This window comes from Setaria viridis, chromosome 8 (assembly GCF_005286985.2).
Source record: "Setaria viridis chromosome 8, Setaria_viridis_v4.0, whole genome shotgun sequence".
Classification (NCBI taxonomy): domain Eukaryota; kingdom Viridiplantae; phylum Streptophyta; class Magnoliopsida; order Poales; family Poaceae; genus Setaria; species Setaria viridis.
The window spans coordinates 3,263,356-3,287,341 of NC_048270.2; the positions used below are offsets into that span (position 1 = coordinate 3,263,356).

The 23,986-nt window shown below is 44.4% G+C and overlaps 4 protein-coding genes across 7 annotated transcripts; 2 read left to right on the forward strand and 2 right to left on the reverse strand.

Moving 5' to 3' along the window:
* Window positions 1-4: 4 nt before the first annotated feature.
* LOC117867121 (autophagy-related protein 13b) lies at window positions 5-5,698 on the reverse strand. Of its 3 annotated transcripts, none has more exons than XM_034751466.2 (4): window positions 5,341-5,698; window positions 3,523-4,880; window positions 3,232-3,383; window positions 5-692 (listed from the first exon to the last, which is right to left on the reverse strand). In XM_034751466.2, exons 2-4 carry the CDS (start codon window positions 4,744-4,746, stop codon window positions 308-310), a joined length of 1,761 nt encoding a protein of 586 aa, XP_034607357.1. In that variant the 5' UTR covers window positions 4,747-4,880; window positions 5,341-5,698; the 3' UTR covers window positions 5-307. The 3 variants fall into 3 exon arrangements, with proteins under 3 accessions (XP_034607357.1, XP_034607356.1, XP_034607358.1); XM_034751465.2 differs by lacking the exon at window positions 5,341-5,698 and adding an exon at window positions 5,097-5,312; XM_034751467.2 differs by lacking the exon at window positions 5,341-5,698 and adding an exon at window positions 5,026-5,312.
* A 1,586-nt stretch (window positions 5,699-7,284) lies between these two features.
* On the reverse strand, window positions 7,285-9,952 carry LOC140223563 (cytochrome b-c1 complex subunit 6-1, mitochondrial-like). The gene is made up of 4 exons (XM_072295496.1): window positions 9,793-9,952; window positions 8,709-8,793; window positions 7,708-7,797; window positions 7,285-7,609 (listed from the first exon to the last, which is right to left on the reverse strand). Coding segments are annotated over exons 1-4 (210 nt in total). The 5' UTR covers window positions 9,795-9,952; the 3' UTR covers window positions 7,285-7,576.
* A 2,372-nt stretch (window positions 9,953-12,324) lies between these two features.
* Window positions 12,325-14,895, forward strand: LOC117833634 (actin-7). Its single transcript, XM_034713205.2, has 5 exons — window positions 12,325-12,483; window positions 13,149-13,220; window positions 13,307-13,700; window positions 13,779-14,392; window positions 14,502-14,895. The coding sequence occupies exons 2-5, from the start codon at window positions 13,161-13,163 to the stop codon at window positions 14,565-14,567; spliced, it is 1,134 nt and encodes a 377-aa protein (XP_034569096.1). The 5' UTR covers window positions 12,325-12,483; window positions 13,149-13,160; the 3' UTR covers window positions 14,568-14,895.
* Window positions 14,896-17,542: 2,647 nt separating this feature from the next.
* Window positions 17,543-23,362, forward strand: LOC117866167 (uncharacterized). Of its 2 annotated transcripts, none has more exons than XM_034750317.2 (4): window positions 17,543-17,726; window positions 19,182-19,309; window positions 21,283-22,698; window positions 22,976-23,362. In XM_034750317.2, the coding sequence occupies exon 3, from the start codon at window positions 21,363-21,365 to the stop codon at window positions 22,665-22,667; it is 1,305 nt and encodes a 434-aa protein (XP_034606208.1). In that variant the 5' UTR covers window positions 17,543-17,726; window positions 19,182-19,309; window positions 21,283-21,362; the 3' UTR covers window positions 22,668-22,698; window positions 22,976-23,362. The 2 variants fall into 2 exon arrangements, with proteins under 2 accessions (XP_034606208.1, XP_034606207.1); XM_034750316.2 differs by having other exon boundaries at window positions 17,544-17,726; window positions 22,985-23,362.
* Window positions 23,363-23,986: the final 624 nt, after the last annotated feature.

Below are 23,986 nucleotides of genomic sequence, written 5' to 3' on the forward strand. Positions count from 1 at the left end.
GAACTTCATGGATGGACTGAACGTCCAAAACATTCATTGCACTTCCACGTGTTCAATGCGTGCACTTCAGTTAAACATTTCAGCTTTACACAACCCAGCATCTGGGTCATCATCTCAGGGCACCTGGATGGATGGATATATGTCGTAGCTTATACATATATAGCATATATAGAGAGAGTTGGTCACGTCCTAGCAGCTACTTTGTTTCCAAAAACATCTCAGCAGCCACCAGCTACTTAAGGAAAGTCAGGTAGCTTCTACTAGACTACTACTTATATACAGCGAGCTTTCGTCCTCATACTGTATGCTAAGGATCTCCATCTGCGGGTTTCTCCTCTAGCTCAGCGTCGTCGCGGGGATGCCCTTTGCCGCGATTCAGTATCGATTCCCTAATCTCCTTGTATCTGTTCAGCTCCTCCAGTGCGTCCGCTGCTGTCCTTGACTTCAACAGAGTGCTAGGCATCCCTGCGGAGCTTGATGCGCCGCTGCAATGTTCCTCGGTCACGACCCTCTGGAGAGAAGAAGGTTCTTGAGGAACTGGGGCGGCAGGGGCCGTCAGTAGCCTTTCCCTGAGTCCTGGTGCATTTTTCAGGATGCGCATGAGAATACCTATTGCTGCATCTGGAGACCTTGTTAACGAGCCCCCAGCTTCCTGACTCGAATCATGGTTCTCCCTGTCAGAGAGATCAATTCTGGAAAATAGATGAAGACCTACATTAGCTTACGTGATGAAATATTGAAATCAAGAAGCAAATGCAAATACAAGAACATCTAAAAAAAATATGTCTAGAACAGGTAACAAAACTATTAAAAATTGTTTGAGACTGATCCCACTGTAACCTCATTGAAGAACATAATCGGTAAGTCCTGCACAGTCCCGATATTTATCTTTACTAGGGAACAAACTTACTAGTAATATGTATTTAACATTATTAGGTTAATATGAGGTTCTCAAATTATCTCCACAATTTTGAACGTAAGCCACTGCGATTCGTTTAACCTGTGAAAGTAGAATTAAGTTTTACGTTCAACAACTCTTGCTTAACAAAGCATCTTCCACAAAGGGATGTAGCAGCAAACTATAGAGGATGTTTATCTTGCACAGAATAAGCTCTAAGACTTAATACTAGAAGATTTTTTTAACCGGTATGTTTCCATATATTGATTTAGGAGAACTAAGACTGTAGTCTATAGTTTGAAAATAACACAGGGATACTAAGATTTTTCATGTGCAGTTTGTAAATAACAGAGGTAATAAGACTGTCCGGAGCATGCAAATAATACAGGAGGACTAAGACTTCAGTAATCAGTATGTAGTTCAACAATAACAGGGGTACCACGACTGCGTCTGTAGTTTGTACTTTGTATAAACTACACATGGTATATAAGCAGTAGAAGACCTTTTGGCCAACTGATATTTGCTTTATCCACTAATTCCCATATTCCTTGCTCTATCAATCACTGTTCTTGAAGGCAACCAACACCCACTTGGCCAGCCTAAGTACCCTAGATGCTAGGCAACACCCTCAAGCATAGTTGGATGGTAGATTCTAGTGAACACCCACCAATTTCTTCCTAAAACTGTACTTGTTCAACTCAATGTCACAACCCACTGGTACAACTGGTATATAAACCACACAAAATTTAAGCAAAGAAAAGCCCTATCCAAAACAAGCCGATCCAGAGATCAGTAGCATACTGAACCTAGTCTAGGACAGGGTTAAGGCTTGTTTTACCCCTGACCTGATGATGTCTGACCCATATCCACTTTTGTGTTTAGAACCAAACTAAGGACATCCAAAAGTACATTGGTTTTTCCCAGAAACTATACCAAAGCTACTAACAAATGGTTTTGTCTACCACATGCCCTCTCGAATGTCAAGGTAGTTTGGCTCCTCCAATGTAAAGTTGCTCATACACCACCCAAGCATCTCCATGGCTTTAGAAATATGTTTCTCAGCACATTAAAAGATATGGTACATTCCATGCTTCTACTATGTTTGCAAGGTCATGCTTAATCTAAATCATAAGTATCAACAAAAAAAAAACAGATGTGACATATAGTGTGGCCCATCAGAGAACAGAGACATAACTGAGCATTGAGCAAGCACAGAAAATTAGGCATCAAAGCAAGTAACAGAACCAGGAGAGAAAAGATGCCATTATGTCTCAAATAGGTGGTTTCATTTGAAGAACTAAACAATAACATTCTTTGTTTATCCTCCAGATGTATATCAATATAGACATGTCTGACTATAAAATTGCAGGCAACCAACAAACATATCTTGATAACAGAGAGAACAAGAGGTTATCGAAAGCAGATCACTCAAAAAAAGAACGACTGAAAAATGAAATGCACATCAAAATGTAATCAGAAATAGTTACAAGTCCTCTAATGTATTATCAACTAGTACAATGAACAAAACTATTCTGACTCATAACATATATAGATGCACCTCCATAGCTACCCGAGCTCAACTAGTTTAAAAAAACAATAGTGCCTTTTTAAAAAAGAAAATACCTATAGAAATGAACAAATCAACAACTTGATTGAATACAAAGGCAAGAGCAAGTTAGATCTGAATCCCTTATTAAAAAAAAGTTAGATCTGAATGAGCACTGAAAATCTGAAATTACTGTATCATCTAGGTAAAAGGCTATGGAAGGTCAATCAGGCCACCTGAACTAATTAAGATACTTCTCTCCCATATGGATCCCTTTGACATTTATTATCCTCAAACAAAACCAATACACAAAAAATGCCATGGCTCTATATCTGCTAAGTGTAAAGTTCCCCTAAAAAATTGTGTGAAATTCTAGAACATGCAGTTTAAATACAAAGACTTGTGCTAACATTGTTGCTCCAAAGGCCTTCTGAAAGATGAGATGGTTCATGAAAAAATTGCCTAAGATATGTATATCAGTGGGCAGTGGCCACCTTGTGAGCATAATAACCATTGACACGGCATTCCCAAAGTAAAAATAGTGTTATCACTACTAAAACAAAATAAAGGAGCATTCAATCTTTATCAGACAGCTAGAACATCTGTTTACACAGAGAAACCACATGCATTCATGAGGATACACATGTAAGGGGGATCAAACATAAACCACAAGAAACAGCAGACAAAAGGATTGAAATTGTGACAGATGGGTAGGTGAGTCCTCTCAACGAAGATATCATGGCATAATGTCATAAACTATACATATTTTCATGAGTCAGAAAGAAACCTGCTAAGCTGATCAATGATGGTGTCTTTATCTTCCCATGCAAAAACCAACTCTCGCTCATCCAGTTCATCCATGATGAAAAGCTTACTGGAGGTCCGAGTCAACTTTAGTCCACGAAAATATACCAAATCATCTTTGCCAAAAGATAAAACCTGCAGCAAGAAGCCGAACCAGGAATTGATAAGTCAGAAATGAGATCCAATCATTCACGAGAAGAATGGCACAATATAATAACAGTGTTCCTTGAGCTTCACATTTCGCTTGAGAAGATCAACAACAAAATGCAATTACCTTTTGCAAGGACTTTTCATTCTGAACCTCACCCAGCCTGACCAAATTATTTGTTACTATTGATTTATCATAGGGAGAATGTGTCGGATTCTCATTTTGAAAGGGGCATTGTTGCTTATCCTTCCTATGTGGAGAAGGAGGCAGCCTGCTGGATGGAGCACTGTCATATCGGAGGAAAGGATTTCTCGGGTAGCTAGAAGGTGAATGGGATGGTGATGGTGACAGAGGTGGTGATGGATAGCACTCTTCATTTACTGTATTTCTCTTTCTCCCAGATGATGATGTGTCATGTGGATGTGAGTATGCTGTTGGAGAATTATCGGTGGGCATACGTGATGGTGATGCTGATGGCCCAGCTCCATGCTCAGTGCTCCAACTGTGCCGCCTGGTCATTGTAAAAGATGCAGGTGCGATGCCATCTGAAGGTAATGAATTAAACTTCCGCAGGAAATCTGTTGTGGGGCTTCCAACATAATCCATTATAAGCTCTGTTGCCACCGGTGTGGTTGGCTCTGGTGCTGCTGCCACCTCCAGCACTGGCACATATGACACTGACAAGCTCAAGCGACCAGACAGAGTTTCAATAGGAGCAAATGCATAGTGTTTCATCTCTGCATCCTCTGCACGGGTGAATGGCTCAACAAATGATGAAATCTTGTGTGAGAGGCTGAGAGGACGGATTCTTCCAGATGAATTGAGCTCCTGGAAGAGATGGTATGCTGGCAAGAGCCTGACAACCAGATATAGTGAACGGAACAGCACTGTCGAGCCATTGTACGCCCTCCTGTACAAGCTATGATCCTGAGCAGAGCTGCTCCTAGATTTCTTTCCACTGTTCTTGCTACCATTACCACTACCACTGCCAGAGCAAGTTTCATACTTTATTACCCACCTCTCAATGATCCTGCCGGCCCCAGCACTGGTGGTTTTGGTATTGTCACGCTGCAGGAGGACAATGTCAATGACCAGAGGCTCAAGGTTGCTCTGTCGCCACAGGTCAAAGTTCTCAAGCGCGGCAGGGCAGTCCCTGAGAGCAAGGTTGAACCACCGGTCACGCGGCTGGCTGCCGGACAGCGGCGATGACGGCGGGGAAGGCCTCGTGAAGTTGCGCGACGAATCATAGGGCGACCTCGACTCAAGGATGATGTGGAGGCTCTTGGCGAAGAACTCGGTGATCACTTGCTCCACCATCGGCGACTCCGAGGCGCCTGTAGCCGCAGCCATGGCCGTGTGGCTGTGTATTGCAGCGGCAGACTTAACTCACAGGTTCAGTTGAACCCCACAAAATTCTGAAAAACAAACTGCACCGGCACCATGGCCAGATCGATCGATCTTGCACCACGAAGAAATTAACCGAGCTGCCAATGGAAGGGTGGATCGAATCGAAGTTAGTGGGTATATATAATACATGCAGATTGTGTCAGATCCGAATACAATAACTGTTGCAAAAAGATGGAATTTAGTAGGTAAAATCATGGTCAGATCCGAATACAAATACCATACGTTAGGGGTTTTGGGTGTTTGATTTCGCGCAGCAGGATGGGAAGGGAGGGGAGGGGAATAGGCAGGCGTACCCCTGTCGGATGTCCGTCGCCGCTAGGAAAGGAAGACCGAGGCCGAGAGAGGGAAGCAGGATGGGAAGGGGAGGGAGGGTGCTGCCGCACCAGCCGGACTCGAGCTGCAGCTGGGCAGGGGAGCGTGGAGGGCGGCGCGCGGGGCCGAGCGCGTGGAGAGCGGCGGGCGCTGGGGGGAGGAAATGGGTCGCGGTCGCCGGGAGGAAGAAAACGGGGGCGGGACCTGGATCGTGTGCAGTTATACCTGTTACCGCAAGTTCAGCAGTAGGGCCAACATCTACCGTCCGAGAGCCGACCAACGCTCCAGATTGATAGCTGGCCCACCCATCCATCTTCCCCCTCGCAAAGTCTTCCTCCTCCTCCGTCCACTGCATCAATCATCAAAAGGAAACCAATCCAAATTTGGGCTATATATGTTGACCCTGTGTAAGTGTAATAGGGAGGATGGATGAGCAGCTTGGGCATAGACGCGAAGTCGAGAAGAAGCTCCTCCCATTCGTTGTTGGCAGCAGCCATTCCACTTCACAAATTTGCACTGCATGCTCATCATCCGCAAGTGCAGGCTCCAAGTCTCCAACCTCACGCCTGGCCACCATGAACAGAGAGGAGATTCTTCTTCGCGACCTAATGACTCAGTTTTATTACACAGAGTGTTGGTCATTGTGACTTTTATTTTCAATTTACTAGTGCAAGGGCAACACAAGTTAGATGGTGTTTGGTTCGGCGGGTGGCAATGAAAATGGAAATGGAATCGGATTACAATGGAATCAGCACAGGGATCACATGTTACATGTGTTTGTTTGGTTCCTTGCTATAACGGTATCAGATAGCTGATGCTTTAGCGAAAAAATTGAAGATAGAAGAAACCTGTGTCCGACAAAAGCTGGCCTAGGGTGCGAGAAGGGTGCTGCCGGCGGCACTGGACTCACTAGAGCACGAGGTGGTCGCCGGTGCTGGATCGGACTTGCCTCACCTGGTTCAGAAAGCAAGTCAGCTTTCGTTCGTCTTCTCTTTCATCCCCTTCTTCTCCCAAATCGTGAACCATGAGAACCCAATCCAGAAGAGAAGAGCATATGATTCGATCAAGTAGGACCTCGATTCGAGGAGTGCGAGGTTGATTTGGATGGGTGTAGATCGATTCGGTGCTCTTTTGAGATGTCTTTACAGGTGCGGGAGGTCTAAGGTGCGGCAATGACGGAGTAGCATCATGCAACTCGCTTTGGGCTGTGTAAAATCGATTTTGGGGCATCTGAGCTTGAACCTGATTGCACGTGGGTTCGATTCACCATGTGAGAGCTAAATTTTGATGTGAAAAGCTTGATTTGGAGATATGCTGGTTCAATTTTGCAACATTCGAGGAAGCAAGAAATCTTTCATACGCATATTCAAGAGATACCATCCTTAACGTGTTGTTGGGTGATGCGTATAACCGGGTACGACTTACAACACTTAATGAATCACGCGTTTTTCAAAGCATTACTCTTCCTGAGTGCGGGTTCGGTGATTCATGCCATGTCGGATGAGCAAGATATGCGGAAGATGGGGATAGATGAAATTGGAGAACCGAGTGCCACACAACTACTTGCGCAGGGGAGTCAAAGGGGAGCAGCTCGCGCGCAGGAGAAGAAGCAGATGGTGGCGGAAGCAGAACCAGAGAGCCGGAGGGACGATTCCTTGGCAGTGCGCAGACAGTTAGCATAGCTCATCCGCATGGAACGACGAGAGGGCGGAGCTGCTCATCACAGGAGGAAGACGGTGGAACATGAGTAGGTGTTAGAGACTTCATCGAGTCTGCTAGCAGCATCAGCACCGTGAAGCGATGGACTGGCGGGATCAAACTTGTACAGGCCAGTATCTGATTACACGGTAATTGATTACTGACTACACCTCTGATTACACAGTAATTGATTACTGACTACACCAAACCAAACGCATTTAACAGTATCGGTCGGTGGTCGGTATCAGTTATCCTCCGTAATCCAATTACGTTACAAAATGCTGAACCAAACACTATCTTAGATTCTATGAGAACCACAGCCAGCTCAATCAAGCATCACACACGATGCAACCAAACCTTTGAGTGAAAGTCAATGTCCAGTCCTTCCATGACTGGAGATTCTCTACCTGGTGACGAGGGACCAAACAATGATCCGGGCACACGCACACGGACAATTTGATTTTCCTCGCATAAAAGCTAACTCATAATATTATATTCCTCGCAAAAAAAACACATGGAGCAAGAATGACACCAGATTCACCACGCACCAAATTATCGATGCGCAGTCCAACGCAGCAAACACGCTTGCAAGGAAAAATTAGTTGTTTCACAATAAGTTCACGGAATTGAGGCACAGACGCAACAGTTTACGAGCCCAGCTAGTTTCCAGAGCGGGCAAGGTTAATGCAAATGGATAATGCCACTTGTCCAAGTAGCATCATGTCATCATTTGGGGCACTCGTCGAAAGTAGCATCACATACATCATTTGAGCTTCTTAAGGAGCTTTGGTGCCACCTGCAGATGCATGTTTAATAGAAAATTGGTCATTCTCTAGCTCAGCAAATGCTTTTCGACAACTAAATTTAACAAATACGCTGGGAGCAAGTACTTACACATTTGTCAATGCATGCCCAGTAATCAAAATATTGCCCAGTGCAGTGTTTGTGTCCAGTATCATCATTCTCGACTCTCTTGACACATTTCTGAAAACAAACAGACACCCTTCATTGGTTGAACAGTTGAAATATTATCATCCGTAAAATAACACTCTATGAAGGCCAAAATTGAAATTCATTTTTTTTAAAAAAACAAATAGTATGGTTCTGTAGCACCATACCCAAGGAACTCCAATGAAGATCTATATGATTCTCAAACAGACAATCTTACAGCTTAAATTCTCATTTGTGAAGTTAAACCTTAAGAGATTGAAAACAGGACAACATAAGAATTCTATTATGATACAATCAAACTACCGCCTCAACATAACAATGGTTGAGCAGGAGTCAGAAATTGATATTTAAGCAGCCCATTGGTTCATCACTTTTGACTTTATCAGAAAATAACTAGTTGACATGACTGGAATTTAATAGATTGGGAGCACAGCTCTCAGAATGTCATAATGGTGTTGTCAGAACAGGATAAGGGGACATGTGAATATAAGAATATACATGTTATCATAACACAATACCACTTGGCGGACAGTATTAGCTCCTGGCACTTGCTGCCAAGAATAAGTCTTATATAAGCCAAAGCAATGTGCAGCATGCCAATATTCTGGGAAAATAGGTTGGCTAAAACTCATATGTTCACACAGGTGAATAATGCAAATTAAGTTGCCCATGATTGCACCAAAAAAATGTACCATGGACACTACCAGCAAGAAGCCATGGCTAATCTGGTTAGACATCCAAAGTGTGTTGTTTGTGGAGAAAAGCTTCGTGTGAAATTCTTCTAGTGTTATATTCAATCTCGATGAGCTAATTTTGAACTTCCATGCAGGAAAAGAAACACTGCAGTTCCTGACCCCTTTTACCAACTGAAGGAACAATAATACATAAATGTGCAAATTTTGTGCTTCCATGATCCATAGAAGAAACTAAAATAGAGCGCAGACCTCATACTCATAAAGAGATTTTACACACTGTGGCTTGCATCGTTCCTCAAGATACTTCTTCTGATCAACAAGTTCCTCATCCTCCCTGAGAAGTAACAACATTAGGAAACCATCAAACTTGAGACAAAAAGGGAGTGATTCACAACATTTTAGTACCAGCCAAATAAATGGCCCTTGTGATGTGAACAGCACTTGAGCATTTGCAATGTGGCAACATACTAAGTTGATTAACATTGTGATTCTTGAAACAAAGTATATCTGCAGAGTAATGCTGCCAGCAAACAGGATGCCTACAGTAATCTTAGAAATTAAGCTACAATGCAAACAAACTTCAGTTCTCAACTAACAGCGAGATAATGCAAATAAGGAGCATGGCATTGGGACATGGTAGCATTATAGAGTCAGGAAAACCATACTAATTACTATTTACCCTGCTGGTCATCAGAAAATCATGAATCCCCTAGGTGTCACCGTACAAGATCTAGCAACCTCCGAGGAGGAAACAGCCAACAAGAATTCGGTGTTGTGTTGAACTATTGATTAGAAGAAAAAGGAGCCAAGAACCCCTGAGGATCAGGTGGCAAAGCTAATCTGCAATAATCTTCCAACTATGATCAAACAAGACCTTCTTCTTAAGTGAGTTTGCATAAGGTTATGCATTGCTGTAGTCTGTAGATGCTGCTTGTAGGCAAGATAAGCTACATTGGCTCCCGAGGCCCGAGCACAACCCCGGCTCACAAAGTCAATGCTACAATCCAGCTGCCACAGCCCACAGTTACGAGAAAAAGAACGAAAATTTAGCATCTAGCACGCATCAATCTAACTCTACTCCACCATGGAGGAAGCTTTGTTCTTTCCCTCTCGAGACTGAAGCCGCAACTAATCAAACCGCACACTCCTCTCGCGGAATCCCTAGGCGCAAGATGCGGAGGTGCATCCGCAGCTATCTCGACCCAGCTCCAATCGAAAGAAACAGTAACGCATACACCGGACGCGCGCGCGCAGAAGCAGGGAAACAAGATTCCGAAGCTACCGACGAACAGGCTGGCAAGAATCAAGAGGGCGCAGAAGAGAGAACACTCACATGGTGATTGATGGAGAGATCCGGACGACCTGGCCTTGCTCCGACAGGAAGGGGAAGAGGGGATCTGATCCGAGAGAGTGCTTGGGAGGATTAGGGTTGGGGGTGGCAAATTTGGGGGAAGCCGGTGGACTCTGGAAGAGTAGACCACGAGGTTGACGACGCCGTTTCTCATTGGGCTCCGTATTGGGCCGTGGACCTAGATTAAGCCCTCGTTCGTTTGTTCAGGCAGTCTTGCTACTACTAGATTGAGCCTAGCCACCACGGGAACAGCCCAGCTGTGGAACCCGTTAGCCCTGAGCCCGGCTTTGGGACATTTCTTTGAAAAAAAAAGGTTTTGGACTTTTGCAAACACTTTGGGAATAGAATTCAAAATCTTTTTAAAAATCTATTGAACAGCCATGGCCAAGAGCATGGCTCAGTTTGTGTGTTGTCCTGAAAATTTGATGGGTCCATGCCCACATGGCACTACCCTGCGCTGTTGATAGCAAAACGAGGACCTGTCATCTTCGTACCCTCGAAGAGCTGCAGCAGGCGCCAGGAAACGAATTCCCTGTTCCTCCAGCATCATTGCCGGCGCCCATCACCTTCGCTCACCATCACCATCAGCAAACAGCATCAGCTGCAAGCTTCCCGCATCTAATGAATGGCTAGCTCTGATCTGTGATTCCATGCATCCATGCCAATAATCCCCTTTTTCAGGTTCGCACTGCACTGCTCTCACATGGGATCATCATTGCCACAGTTGGGGAGGAGGGAGGGAGAGAGAGATCAGATCAGGACTAGACCAGATCAGATCAATGAATGGAAGCCGGCCGCCGATCAGAGACGATCGAGAGGTCGAGGGGAGGAAGAACGCGGCCCACCTTTCCGACGCCACACGGGTACGCTGCTGGAAAATTACCAGCTAGCCCAAGATCGCATCAGAACTCGAGCAGCTGTTCTTCGCTGGTGCCGTGTGCCGCCGCCGCCGCCCCTGATGGATGAGTGATTGGGCGAAGTCCTGGTGACCACTTGATTAGCGCACAGATCGCCCGATTAAACAGTGCCGTCCCCGTACGCCATTGATGGCCCCCCCAGCAGGTCCTGCTTGGAGCTTTTAAACCGGGCTATCTTTAGAGCATGGGCTCATTAATCTGTGTCATCACGTATACTATCTATACATCAATGGTAAGTGTAATGTGCTAACAAAATGATGGTCCACCTGATATAATATGCATTCTGAATTTAAATCGCATTGAAACTTGTTGCAGCTGCAAGTTGTTGTTTTTTTTAAAAAAAAAGGAAAAAGGAAAGAAGAAAGCGAGAAGGATCTGGTGCTATTTCACCTGTTAAAAGGCGGCCCAGGCGCGAAGAGGATCCAGCGAGGAACGGGTTGGGCTGATGGGCGCACCGCGCACGCGTCCCACGCCCACTGGACAGCCGCACAGATGGGCCCTCCGCGCCATCTGGATCGACCGGACGAGTCCCAGTTTTCTCCAAGTGGGCCATCGGAAGGTCCACGCTGGCCCTTGCCTTTTCCCGTGTTGCCCCTTGCCAGGTATTCTTATTCCCTTGCATCCAATCTTTTTGCTTCTTTTTGTATTGTTTCTCTATTTTTGCTATGGACCACTACTAGTTTGCTTTAGTTGAAGGCATCAACCGAGATCGATCAGCTGTGGATGTGTCATTTGTGGGTTATGTATGAGTAATGAGTTGCTTGTTGTTGTAACGTCTTAAAAACCAAAAACGAAAAGGAAATAAGAAAATTGCTCCAGCACATTTTATAATTACGCAATTTGCGCGTGTGTATTCTTTATGCTAATCGATTTGGGTAAAGGGCTATCCTACAAGATTCCTCGTAAAAAAAGCTACTTCCTCCAATTTGTGTAAATGTGTATGTTGTTTTAGCCTTCTTAACTCTTTATGTGAATTTATGTCATTGTTGAAGCTTATCTACATCTTTTACTCTTTTCTTCCTTGCTTGTATTTACATGAAAAATGCTATCGCGAATGAAGGTATCATTATTCCTGAGGATCAAGTTCACTTGATACAATTTCTTAATTCTTTATGCACAAGTTGGAACGCAACCTGCATAGGCAATAGTAAAATAGTAACATATAATAAGTCATCTAGGGGTAACTTGTTTTGGCAAAAAAAAAACGAGTTCTAGCATATATAGAAGGAGTAAACCAAACCCCCTCCATCCATCAATACGAAGTACTCCAAAAGATTAGATCATGTGTAATCACATATGGGGTCAGTAATGTAGAAGTATCTAATCAGCTCACACCATGTGTAACCTAAGTAATTGTTCTGGATATTTTATTACCGTTTATTGAAAAAGTACATTTGAAACGTCTATGGAAAAAGAGTGAACTTCTTTTTACAAGGAAAAAAAACTTGCATCTGCACTAAACAAATAAGCAAAGACGATAGGGGCTTCATTGCCATTTTTGCTATCAGACTGGACTTGGGAGAATTTCCTTTTCTTTTCTTTTCTATTTTTTTCGAAAGACCAATTCTCTTTTCTATTTTCTCCCACGCCCAACCCAGTGCGCGTATAAAAGCCGGTGCAAGGCGAACCCGAACCATTGGCTCTCCTCAGTTGGCCACCACAGACACTTCTCCTCTCCTTCCGCTCCGCTCGTGTCTTCTCCGTGGGAGGAAGGACACGAGACCGGGAGCAGCGGCGGTTCCTCGTAGATCTCCGGGTAAGAGAAGGAAAGATGAGAAGGGATTGGAGAAATGAGTTCCGAATCTTTTCTCTATTGCGATTTTGGTTGTGTTGAATTTGGTCTTGTTAGTCTGACAACAACCGCTCATCCCATTCTTGGGAACAGTAGATCCGATTTGTTCCTGCGACATTGCGATTGATTGGCCCGGTTGCCGGATAACTATCTGCATAAACTGCGGCCAAAAAGTTCTTGCGGAGGGATGAGAAAGACGATTAACAATTTGGCCATCTTGGTTCGGAGAGATAACTGGCCTCTAGGCTCTAGCCATTACTTGATTGCTGAATAATGCGTTTTATTTTTTTGATTCCTGAATAATAGATTGTTGTTACTCGATTCCTGAATAGTAATGGTTTGTCATTATTTGGTCCCTGCATAATGGTATCTAATGCATATACCGTACTGCTTCTGTATATTAAGCTAAATCGCCGTGTCCCAAAGATTAGATCTTTTTGTAAAACAGGGAGACAAGATCCAAGATCCTGCATCTCTCAATGTCAATGGAGGGTCATAGAGAATTTGCTTATCCTGTTTTCTTTGCTGAAAATACAGTAACTTGTTAATAGCAAGACTTTCCGATATTTTCTATCGAGTTAGTTATGCTGTTGCTGATTTTTGGCCTTTGTCTCTTCCTTTTTTTTTAGAATCTGTAGCAAATGGCTGACGGCGAAGACATCCAGCCCCTTGTATGTGACAATGGAACCGGCATGGTCAAGGTTTGTTGAACTCATTTATATTTCTTCATAAGCAGCAGCCTTGTTTTTGTGATCTAACTATACACATCCTTGCAAATTGTTGGCAGGCTGGTTTTGCCGGTGACGATGCACCAAGGGCTGTTTTCCCAAGTATTGTTGGGCGTCCCCGTCACACTGGTGTGATGGTTGGCATGGGGCAGAAGGATGCTTATGTTGGTGATGAGGCCCAGTCCAAGAGGGGTATACTGACCTTGAAGTATCCGATCGAGCATGGTATTGTTAGCAACTGGGATGATATGGAGAAGATCTGGCACCACACCTTCTATAATGAACTCCGTGTTGCGCCCGAGGAGCACCCTGTTTTGCTGACCGAAGCCCCACTCAACCCCAAGGCTAACAGGGAGAAGATGACCCAAATCATGTTTGAGACCTTCAATGTTCCTGCCATGTATGTTGCCATCCAGGCTGTGCTTTCCCTGTACGCCAGTGGACGTACAACTGGTAATAATCTATTAACATGATGGTCCAATTTCATTTAGGGCACTTTTCCATATTGGTTATGAATTTCTGTCCTTTCAGGTATTGTGCTGGACTCTGGTGATGGTGTCAGCCACACTGTGCCAATCTATGAAGGTTATGCCCTTCCTCATGCCATCCTCCGTCTTGACCTTGCTGGGCGTGACCTGACTGACAGCCTGATGAAGATCCTCACTGAGAGAGGGTACTCCTTCACCACCACTGCCGAACGGGAAATTGTAAGGGACATCAAGGAAAAGCTCGCATATGTGGCTCTTGACTACGAGCAGGAGCTGGAGAACGCCAAGAGCAGCTCATCTGTGGAGAAGAGTTATGAGCTGCCTGACGGGCAGGTGATCACTATTGGGGCAGAGAGATTTAGGTGCCCCGAGGTCCTCTTCCAACCTTCCTTCATTGGTATGGAAGCTCCTGGCATCCATGAGACCACCTACAACTCTATCATGAAGTGCGATGTGGATATCAGGAAGGACTTGTATGGTAACATTGTGCTCAGTGGTGGCACGACCATGTTCCCTGGTATTGCGGACCGTATGAGCAAGGAGATCACTGCGCTTGCACCAAGCAGCATGAAAATTAAGGTGGTGGCACCACCTGAGAGGAAATATAGTGTCTGGATAGGAGGTTCCATCCTTGCCTCCCTTAGCACCTTCCAACAGGTTGAACTTACACCTTTCATAATCCACTTGCTATGGCAAATATTGCAACTTTTCAGTATATTCTGTATGTTCTTCCTATTAAGTATATGCTCCGGTGTTTATGCTACAGATGTGGATCTCAAAGGCGGAGTACGATGAGTCTGGGCCAGCAATTGTTCACCGGAAGTGCTTCTAAGCTCAAGGGCTCACTTCGTCTTCATTCTCTGTATCCGTTCCGTTCCTTGATTCTGTTTCATGTAAGGTACTATGTTTGAGACTGCCAGCCTTTGAGCAGGCAGTGTTGTTGGATTTATTATTTTGTGGCTCGCTACAATGCATGCATTGCTGCAGCTCCTTTCCATGCCAAGTTTGTTGCTAGTGGTGAAAACAACAAAAAGAGGTTGGAAGTTATCAGAGTACCTAGGATCATTTATTTTGGCTGTATGCGAGACACATTATTGGTTTTCTTTGTACATCCATCTCTGAGATATGCAATTCCTTTGATCGATTGCTATTTGTGCCAATGATTTCTTGGTGCTGGTTGCGCCATTGTTATCTTACAAGTTGATGTCTGGTAACTAACATGGGGTTACCTTTGGCTGCTAGTCAGTCCCCTGCGTTGCAGAGCGGTGGATGGTTCTTGTGCTGATGACTGAATGCCCTGATTACTAGCATAGCAATTATGTTGTTGGTTATACTGTCCTGTCACTCTTTGGGGGGTATTGTATTTGTTGCCGTGACCAATGCAAGGTTGCTGAATTTCCTGTGCTGATGAAGTTCTCCCCATGGTACTGAAAAAGGTACCATTTGTGAGTGCATGAATTCAGGAACATGGGTTGTCCTCTGTCAGTCTGTCTGTCTGCGTGTGCCTAACATGGGCTGCTGCCGTGCTTGAGGTTTAGGGGCCAGGCCAGCGTACGAGACCACTGCTTCATTGCTGCTTCCAACCTTCTTTCAGTACCCACAAAGTGATTGGTTATGCTCCAAATGATGCCTTTTAATTGCAGACCATGGTAGCAGGTAGCTCTGTTCTTAGTGTTCTTGTTCTTGCTGCCGCTACTCTTCCAGTTCCAGCTGCTTTGCAGCCGTAGCTTATGGAGTGGTTATGCACTGATAGGAATAGGTTTTGCACTGGTAAAATGAAACGCCCATCATTTGCCCATTCTTTTAGGTTTATTTACCTGATGAAATAATGTAGATACCGAAGTACTATGTTATTAACTCGTGGTGGCACCCTAGACCTAGAAAAATCGAAGGGTGTTGAACACCCTGTTTTTTGTTCCATAGACAACCTGAACCTGGCCCATTTTTCTCGCAAAAGAAAGAGTAAAGTGCGCTAACAGCCCCAAAACTTGTTCCAATTTGTCACTTAGGTCCATTAATTTTCATACCTATGCCTTTAAACAAGCTAAATGGTTCCTCTAGGCTATAGTTAGTGTTGATTGGTCAACTTGACAGCAATGTGGGGTCAATTTCACCCAAAAATTCCAGTTCAACACTCATAACATCATGCTCATTCTCATTCTGTCTCTGTGTGTGTCTCTCTCTATTTTTGTATGTGTGTATCAAATGGCCATTGTACTATGCCACGCTAGCAATTATATGCTGATTAGTGATATTTGGACTCCCGGTAGCACAGTTAATAAGTTAAGGGCTCCATATTTACAAATTAATAGTAGAGAAATCTATATTACTCCCATAAACAATTGTAGTACACTTTCTTAAGAGAAAAGCCCATTCGGATGAACTTTCATCTTCCATAATAGAAGGTGGATGTCAAGCTACCATAAACGCGTAAATCTCAAACTTTATAGCCAGAAGATGCAGTAGTGGGCCTACAATTTCATCCACCAAGCCTAGTGTGTTATTGGGTCAAAAACTGAGCCCACTAGGCTTGCTCAAGCTCAACAGTAGAGAGGGGAGAGGGGAGGATTTAGGGCATGATTGGTTCCTTGGATTCAGCCCAACCAAGTCCCCAAGAGGCAACCTTAGCTTGATTGTCAGTCTACCATTTGGACTCGGCGGTCGAGCAAAAATCGGTGGGCGTATGCAAATTGGAAGATTAGGGTTACTACCCCGGTTTAGGATTATCGCCCCCGGTTTAGAGGGTGGGCGCATGCAAGCTGGAAGATTAGGATTCCTGCCCCGGTTTAAGATTACCGCTCCAGGTTTAGAGGTTGTCGCCCCTGGTTTAGAGGTTACCGCCCTCGGTTTCGTGCCACTTGCTACCCATATATCCTCGCCACCATCGCTCCCACTTGCTCACACTCGATTTTCGCTGTCACTCAGGTGAACCTCTCCTCTCTTCTCCTTTTTCCTCCCTGATAATCTTATCATCAAATCCTCGTGGGCCCTAACCTCTCCTCCCCCTCCCCATTCTTTGTTTTTGCAGCGGAGATTTCTCAAGGACTTCGTGCGCAGGCAAGTGATTTCGCCCTTCCCCTTTGTTTTCTCTCCCCCCTCTTACCCCTAGAATGCTTGAAAAGTCATGGTTCTCATCTCAAATGTGCAGCTCCCACAGGATAAGAGTTGTTTGGTTATTTGAGGTAAAAAAGCAAGTTTATGTTTGCCATAGATTTTAAGTTATGCTGCTTTCTTGTCAATTTTCCTAATATCCCGATTGCTAAGTTCTTCCTCGTGCACGGTTGCAGATCTGCCGGCCTCTTCTCCATCCCTTCCCCTTTGTTTTGTCCGTCGATCCTTCCTACTACTCATATTGCGGTAAAAACTCTACAAATCTTTGGATTGCGCTTGCATAAGGTCGTGTGCTCTTGATGCTGTTTGCATGCCGAAAATTATGTTAGTTTCCTTTTATTCGTGGATGTACGTTATTGATGGCAATGCTCATTTATGTGATAATCGAGCATACATGCTAACAATTTGTGTAAATCTTAGCATACTTGTCTATACTAGTGATGTATTTTCGGTTAATATGATCATCTGCCTATGCCATGCTTTATGTGGGAAGAGTTGTTTTAGCTATGCAATTTACTGCGGGACCCACAGTAAAAATATATAACCCACGCCACGAGCGCCACGCCACACCGCACCTACCCCAACGCCCTGACTCAGTCCCCACGCCCCTGGCCCCACATGTCAGCGAAAGCGGTCGCAAGGCACGCGGGTGCGCAGCACAGCGCGTCGCTTTCAGTTCGTGCTCCAGCCTTTCGGTTAGTAGTTTAATCGTTTTCCACTTTTCCTCCTCGTCTTCTGGGCTCTGGCTGCCAACTCCAAGAGCGGCCTGCCAATCCGAGGAGTGAGGGAGAGGGAGGCGCGCAACTGGTGCGCAAATGGCAATCCGATGGCACCGCCGCGGTTCTTCTCCTCGTCGGCCGGGCGCGCTGGAGCTCCGCCGGTGAGCCATATCCCTTGCTTCCTCTCCTGGCCTGTAGTGTTGTGTTTATTTAGCTGCCGTCTCTGCCGGCGCGTTTAGGCCAATGTGCTGTTCCTGGCGGGAGGAATCATGGATGGATTAGGCCTAGTGGGCGGTTCTTGCTCCGTTGGCAGTCTGTTTGATTGCAGGACTAGCGCCGGTGGAGATTAGTTGTTGCCCTGTCTAGACTCTAGATGGGAAATCGATCGATAGGTGATGTAAGTTCGTTCTGCACCAAGCTCGTGAATGTTAGCTTTGTGAATATGATGCTTGCTGTCTCAGTAATATCCTGCAATCATTAGATACAGATAGCCTTTTGCGAAATAATGGTCTGGGTTGAGGGGAACAGCAGTTTGACTTGCATGTTCTCCTTTGGATGGCTACCCGTTTAGGCATCCATTTCCAGTTTGTTGTCAATAAACCCATTGCTGAATGAAAAGACTATGCTACCACTAGCTACTAATTAGTTACCGCCACACTAATTTATGGAGATTTCCGAATGGTGAAATCACTTCTTTAGGCCTGAGTATGATATCAAAATGACATTTTTCATGGCTAGGCGAACAAATGATTTTCTTGTATTAACTTAATAGAAAGGATTTGTCATCGAATCATATTTTGCCTGTGTATTATCATGGAAGTGCCGTCTTATCCCAGTCCTGGCTGAATTGTTGTATGTACATTCAATGCTTGATGTCTTGGGTGAGGAGAATAGTAGTACCCCTTCATATTCTTCTTTAGAAGACTACCCACCTTTTTCAGTGAGTTTCAGTTTGCTGCCAGTAAACCTACCAGTGAAACATGTCAAAGCTGCAGAACTTGCTACCTCTGGCTACTGATTGGTTGCAGCCACATCCACACTAATTTATGAAAAAGTTCAGCTACGTAGGCCGATAAAATGGCTCTCTGGAAGTTTAGTTGCAACTATGGTTGCTTTCATCTTGCGTATTGGTTAATTATGTTAAACACAGTGTGGTTTAAACTCTGAGTGTGCTTGTAATAATCACGGACTGATGCCTCTTTCTGAGGGGTTTGAAGCCGGAACCTTTTCCATTATCTAAAAAAAACTACGGTTGCTTTACTCATTGCAGTCACTGCAATATTTCCTTTTCATGTTAGGTATTTACGCAACTAGTACCACACCATAATTCAGTGGCTACAGATTTTTTATATCATCAATCTTCACTGCCATCAGAAAGACTGGCGGGCTGAGTTGTCTAATTTGTACACTGATGTATAGAATATATCTAGAAATATATAGTAGTTGATTGTGTCCTCAAATTTCACATTTTCCTTTGATCTTACATGATCCTGATAAAAATTGAACTCTGGCTGTGCTGTGAGGTCACACCTAAAAAGTATGAAATGTGCATGAAATGGATTTTAACACTTTATCCCAAATTGCATTTTAATACTTTATTCCTAATTACATTCCAGGTCCTCCTTGTCCATTGGCTGCCAACCCCAAGAGTAACCACCAATCCAAGGAGTGAGCAAGGGGGTGCACGAGTGGCAAAGCATCAATCCGACGGCACCACTGCTCTTCTCCTCGCTAACCCCCAATGGTGAGTTCATCTCGTTGTAGCCTTTAGTCCTTTCCTGACCTTGAGTGTTTTTGTTTAGCTGTCGTCCTTTTCTGCCGTGGCATTTAGGCCAATCCGCCAATGCGCTGTTCCTGGTGGGGGAATCATGGATGGATTAGGCTTCTGTTTGATTGTTGGACCTGCGTCAGCAGAGATTCTTCCTTGTTTCTTCTTGGGGAAAATCGATAGGTCATGAAATTTGTTCTGCACCTTTGATTGAAACTAAAATCTCAATTATTTTGGGCTTAGTATGAGATCTCTTGGGGATATGCAAAGAAATGGGATTCTGGTATGAGCTGTACAATTTTGCTCTGTTTATTGGTGCGGAGATATCCTCTTATCCCAATCATGTTTGAATGTTAGCTATGTGAATATGATGCTTGTTGTCTCTGTGATATGCTACAATCATTAGATACATATAGCTCTTTGTGAAAGAATCCATGTCTGGGGTGATGGAAAGAGCAGTTATCTTGTATGTTCTTCTTTGGATGGCTACCCATTTAGGAATCCAGTTCCAGTTTGTTATTAATAAACCCATTACTGAAGCATGAAAAGGCTATACTACCACTAGCTACCAATTTAGTTACCACCACACTAATTTATGCAATTTTTCGAATGAAGTAAGTCATTTCTTTATGGCTCAGTAAGATATCAAAATGGCATCTTTTGAGGAATAGGTGAACAAATGGTTTTCTTGTATTAAATCAACATAAGTGATTTGGCATTAAATCTCTTTTGCCCTGTGTATTTTTTAGTATGGAAGTGTCCACTTATACCAGTTCGGGCTGGATTTGTTCCATGTAAATTCGATGCTTGATGCCTAAGGTGATGAACAGAGCAGTACCCCTGCATATTCTTCTTTAGACAACAATCCACTTGCCACTTTAGTAGTGAGTTCCAGTTTGCTGCCAGTAAACGTACTGCTGAAGCATGATAAAGGCGGCATTTCCTAGCTCTGGCTACTAATTAGCTGTCGACACACTAATGTCTCTAGAAGTTTGATTATAGATCTGATTACCTTCCTCAATGTATTCCCTGCAATGTTTCCTTTTCATGTTGCCGCACTTGTTTGGTTCATTTGGCAACTAGTATCAGTGGCGGACGCAGGATTTCAATATTGGGTGTACGGAGATTATAAACGACATACTACCTCCGCATAAGCAATCATATCCTCGAGATCGACTCGATCCTAATGCAATATATCTCATCTTGCATCAGCTTGCTCATTGACATCATATCATAAACCAATATGGCACTCGTCTCCCTTGATCATTCGAAAGCCCGCCAACATCATAATTGTCCTTCCATCTTCATGAATTACCAACACCACATGTTGTCCCATCAACCTGATGCTCTGGCCTGCAATTTTAGTTTCGCTACTTCATGAAATTTGAACGAAGGCATCAAGACATGGCCATCACAAAGACACAGCCATTCTGTAGATGAGATGGGACTTAATTCGTTGAGCGGAAGACAGACCTCGGCACCTCTTAATGGTCGAAGCAACGAGGCAGCTGCTGCTGACATTGGGGAAAGCAAGATGGCCCATCATGCCATGGGAGAGAGGGAAACTGGATTGGCTGCGCTATTTGGAGTGTTTGGCTTAAATATACATGCTCTGACGGGATTATAAACATGCATATACATACTAGTTGCTGGTGTTTTGCAAAAAATATTGGGTGTACATATGTACACCCATGTCCCTATACTAGGTCCTCCCCTGACTAGTACCACCCCATTAAGTGGCTACAAATTTATGATATCATCAATGACATCAGGAAGATTGTTGGGCCGAATGGTTTCATTTGTATACCATTGTACAATCCAGAAAAATATGGTAGTTAATTGTGTCATCAAGTTCCACATTTTCCTTTGATCTTAGGTAATCTTGATTAAAATTTGAACTCTGGCTGTGCTGTGTGGATTTTAATATTTCATCTCAAATTGCTTTCCAGGTGATAACATGATATCGATGTGAAGTTTTGTGGCACTTGTATCCCTTACAAGTAAGTGTTCGGGTGATCCTTTTGAGCAAATGGAAGGCACTAACCAACCCCCTGGAAGCAGGATGCAAGGGGCTCCCTTTGGCAGTTTAGACTTACATGGCAACTCTATGGAAACACATGCTCCAAACTTAGGAAAGCAGATCTTTATCAACTCTCAAATACCTGGGACCCTCACAATGAACAGGGCTTCAGAGCCTGATGACTTTCCTGGGTTTCAGTTCAAAGAAGATGGAAGGAGTGATAAGAACCACCATCAGCACAGTCATCACTCAAAGAACGGCTTGATTGATGACGAGGGACATTATATGACTGAAGATGCTACCAATACCCCCAGTGTCAAAGGCAAGAAGGCCTCTATGTGGCATCGCATGAAGTGGACAGATTCAATGGTAAAGCTTTTGATTACAGCAGTGTCTTACACTGGAGATGATCATGGTGCTGATTTAGGTGGTGGCAGGAGGAACTCTACAATAATGCAGAAGAAGGGCAAATGGAAGGCGATATCGAAGGTCATGGGGGAGAGAGATTGCCATGTGTCACCACAACAGTGCGAGGATAAGTTCAATGACCTTAACAAGAGGTACAAAAGGCTGATAGACATCCTTGGTAGGGGTACTGCTTGCGATGTTGTGGAAAAGCCAGAACTTCTTGATAGCATGAATCATCTTTCTGATAAGATGAAAGATGATGCGAAGAAGCTACTTAACTCAAAACAACTGTTCTTTGAAGAGATGTGTTCCTACCATAACAACAACCGTAGGAAATTGCCTGAAGATCATGCACTTCAGCATTCACTACTGCTTGCTCTCAGATGTAAAGAGGACCATGATCCTCTGAGGGATGCAAGTGGAGATGCTGATGAAGATGATCAAAGTGCGGATTCTGATCATGAGGAGAATGATGATGAAGAGCAACATCCTGTGCATACAAACATGAGGGAGCCCTCCATGGACAAAAGGGCTCGCCACGGCGATGCAGCTTTGCTCACCTCAAGCTCTCATGAAGGTATTAAGAGGTCTGATCCCCATGGCATAACAGTGGACATCAACAAGGCTTTCCCAGATGGAACCAACTGGGCTTTGTTGCAACAGGACTTGGCTTCACAATCACTAGAGGTCCGGAAACGTCTCTTGCAGATTGAAGAAAAGAACCTGGAACTCAAAAAGCAGTGTGTTAAGTGGGAGCGATTCAGGAAGAAGAAGGATAGGGAGATAGAAAGGATGGCAATGGAGAATGAGCATATGATGATTGAGAATAAGCAATTGGAACTTGAGCTAAGACAGAAGGAGCTAGAGTTAGAGCTTAAGCTAAAAGGCCAGGCCAATCATGCATGACCTTTGGTTGATCAAAGCTTCTATTCTGAAGGTGTTAAACTAGTAAATGACATCTCAAACTATCTTAGCTCTAAGACCCTAGGTTGTTGATGCTTGTTCTAGTACTGGAAGCCCAAAATTTGATCTAGTTGTAAGTGTAACACTATAATTGACATGGTTAGTGATTAATTAGTTCCAATATTATTACCAAAGGTACCTTTGTCTGGAAATAACTGATTTGCTGCTTGCTTATATATTGTCGAGTTTAGCATGCCCTGGTTGTCATGTGCTTTGAGATGATGAGAATATGTTTGCTCATTCTGTTTCAGTTGTTTCAGGTCGCAGATGGCTTCTGATTCAGAACGGAGTTGCGCTTCTGGAAGAGTTAAAGGTGGCGGGTTATCAGAGTACTCGGATAACCATTTCTGTGCATATTACTTAGTTCTGTGTGGTGTACTGGTTGGGCCTCCTGCTTGTAACATTCCCCTCTTGGGCAGTAGCAGTATCAGGCTTGATGTGCTGTGTCTGTAAGGCCGTAACTTGAACTATGTCGTGGTACCTTTTCCTCTTCAGCTTTTAATCTTTTATGTCAGGGTGTTAAAAGAACCTGAAGAGTAACAGTTTTAGCTGAAGGAAGAAATCTGGGGTTCAAGAATGGAGTAAAAAGGAGGAATAATAATAATTAATCATGTGCCATTGCAAACGGGTTTTCCTCATTTGACGTCGCAAAATTTCTTTGAGACCAAAACGGGGAGAAATAATTCCTTCTATGTGAATTTGGTGCCTGCTGTCTCATAGTCATAGATATTCGGCCGTTCTCGCTGATTAGTGTCTCTCTCACCGTCGTGCTCCGCCATGGTGCCACCAGGCGAGGTCATGTCGTCTCGGTGGAGCGTGACGGTTCGAACACCGGAGCCAAGCACCTGGGAGGTGGTGCTCGGCGGAGCGAACCCGGCGCGCGGCGATGCGACCGGCGGAGGTGCAGTCCGGCGAGGCAGCAACACACGTCGTCACCGCGAGGGGGAGCGCTGCTGTCGCGAGGCAGCACCGATTTTTTTTTTGTTTTTTTTCCGGCAGGAGGACGACCTCCCCGTGGTGGAGCTCAGGCTCATCGACGGCCGCGGAGCTGGAGCTGAAGGTGAGCACGCATGCTCGCGAGCCAAACGAGTTGGCTGACGAGTTGCTAATGAGCCGAGCCTGGAAGCGTTTTCTGCTCGTTTCATTAACTTGCCGAGCTGAGCTAGCTCGAGCCAGCTCGACATCCACCGTAACTCTGGCTAATAATTAGCTGCCGCCACACTAGTTAATGGAAATTTCAACGATCTAGGTAAAATGCTGCT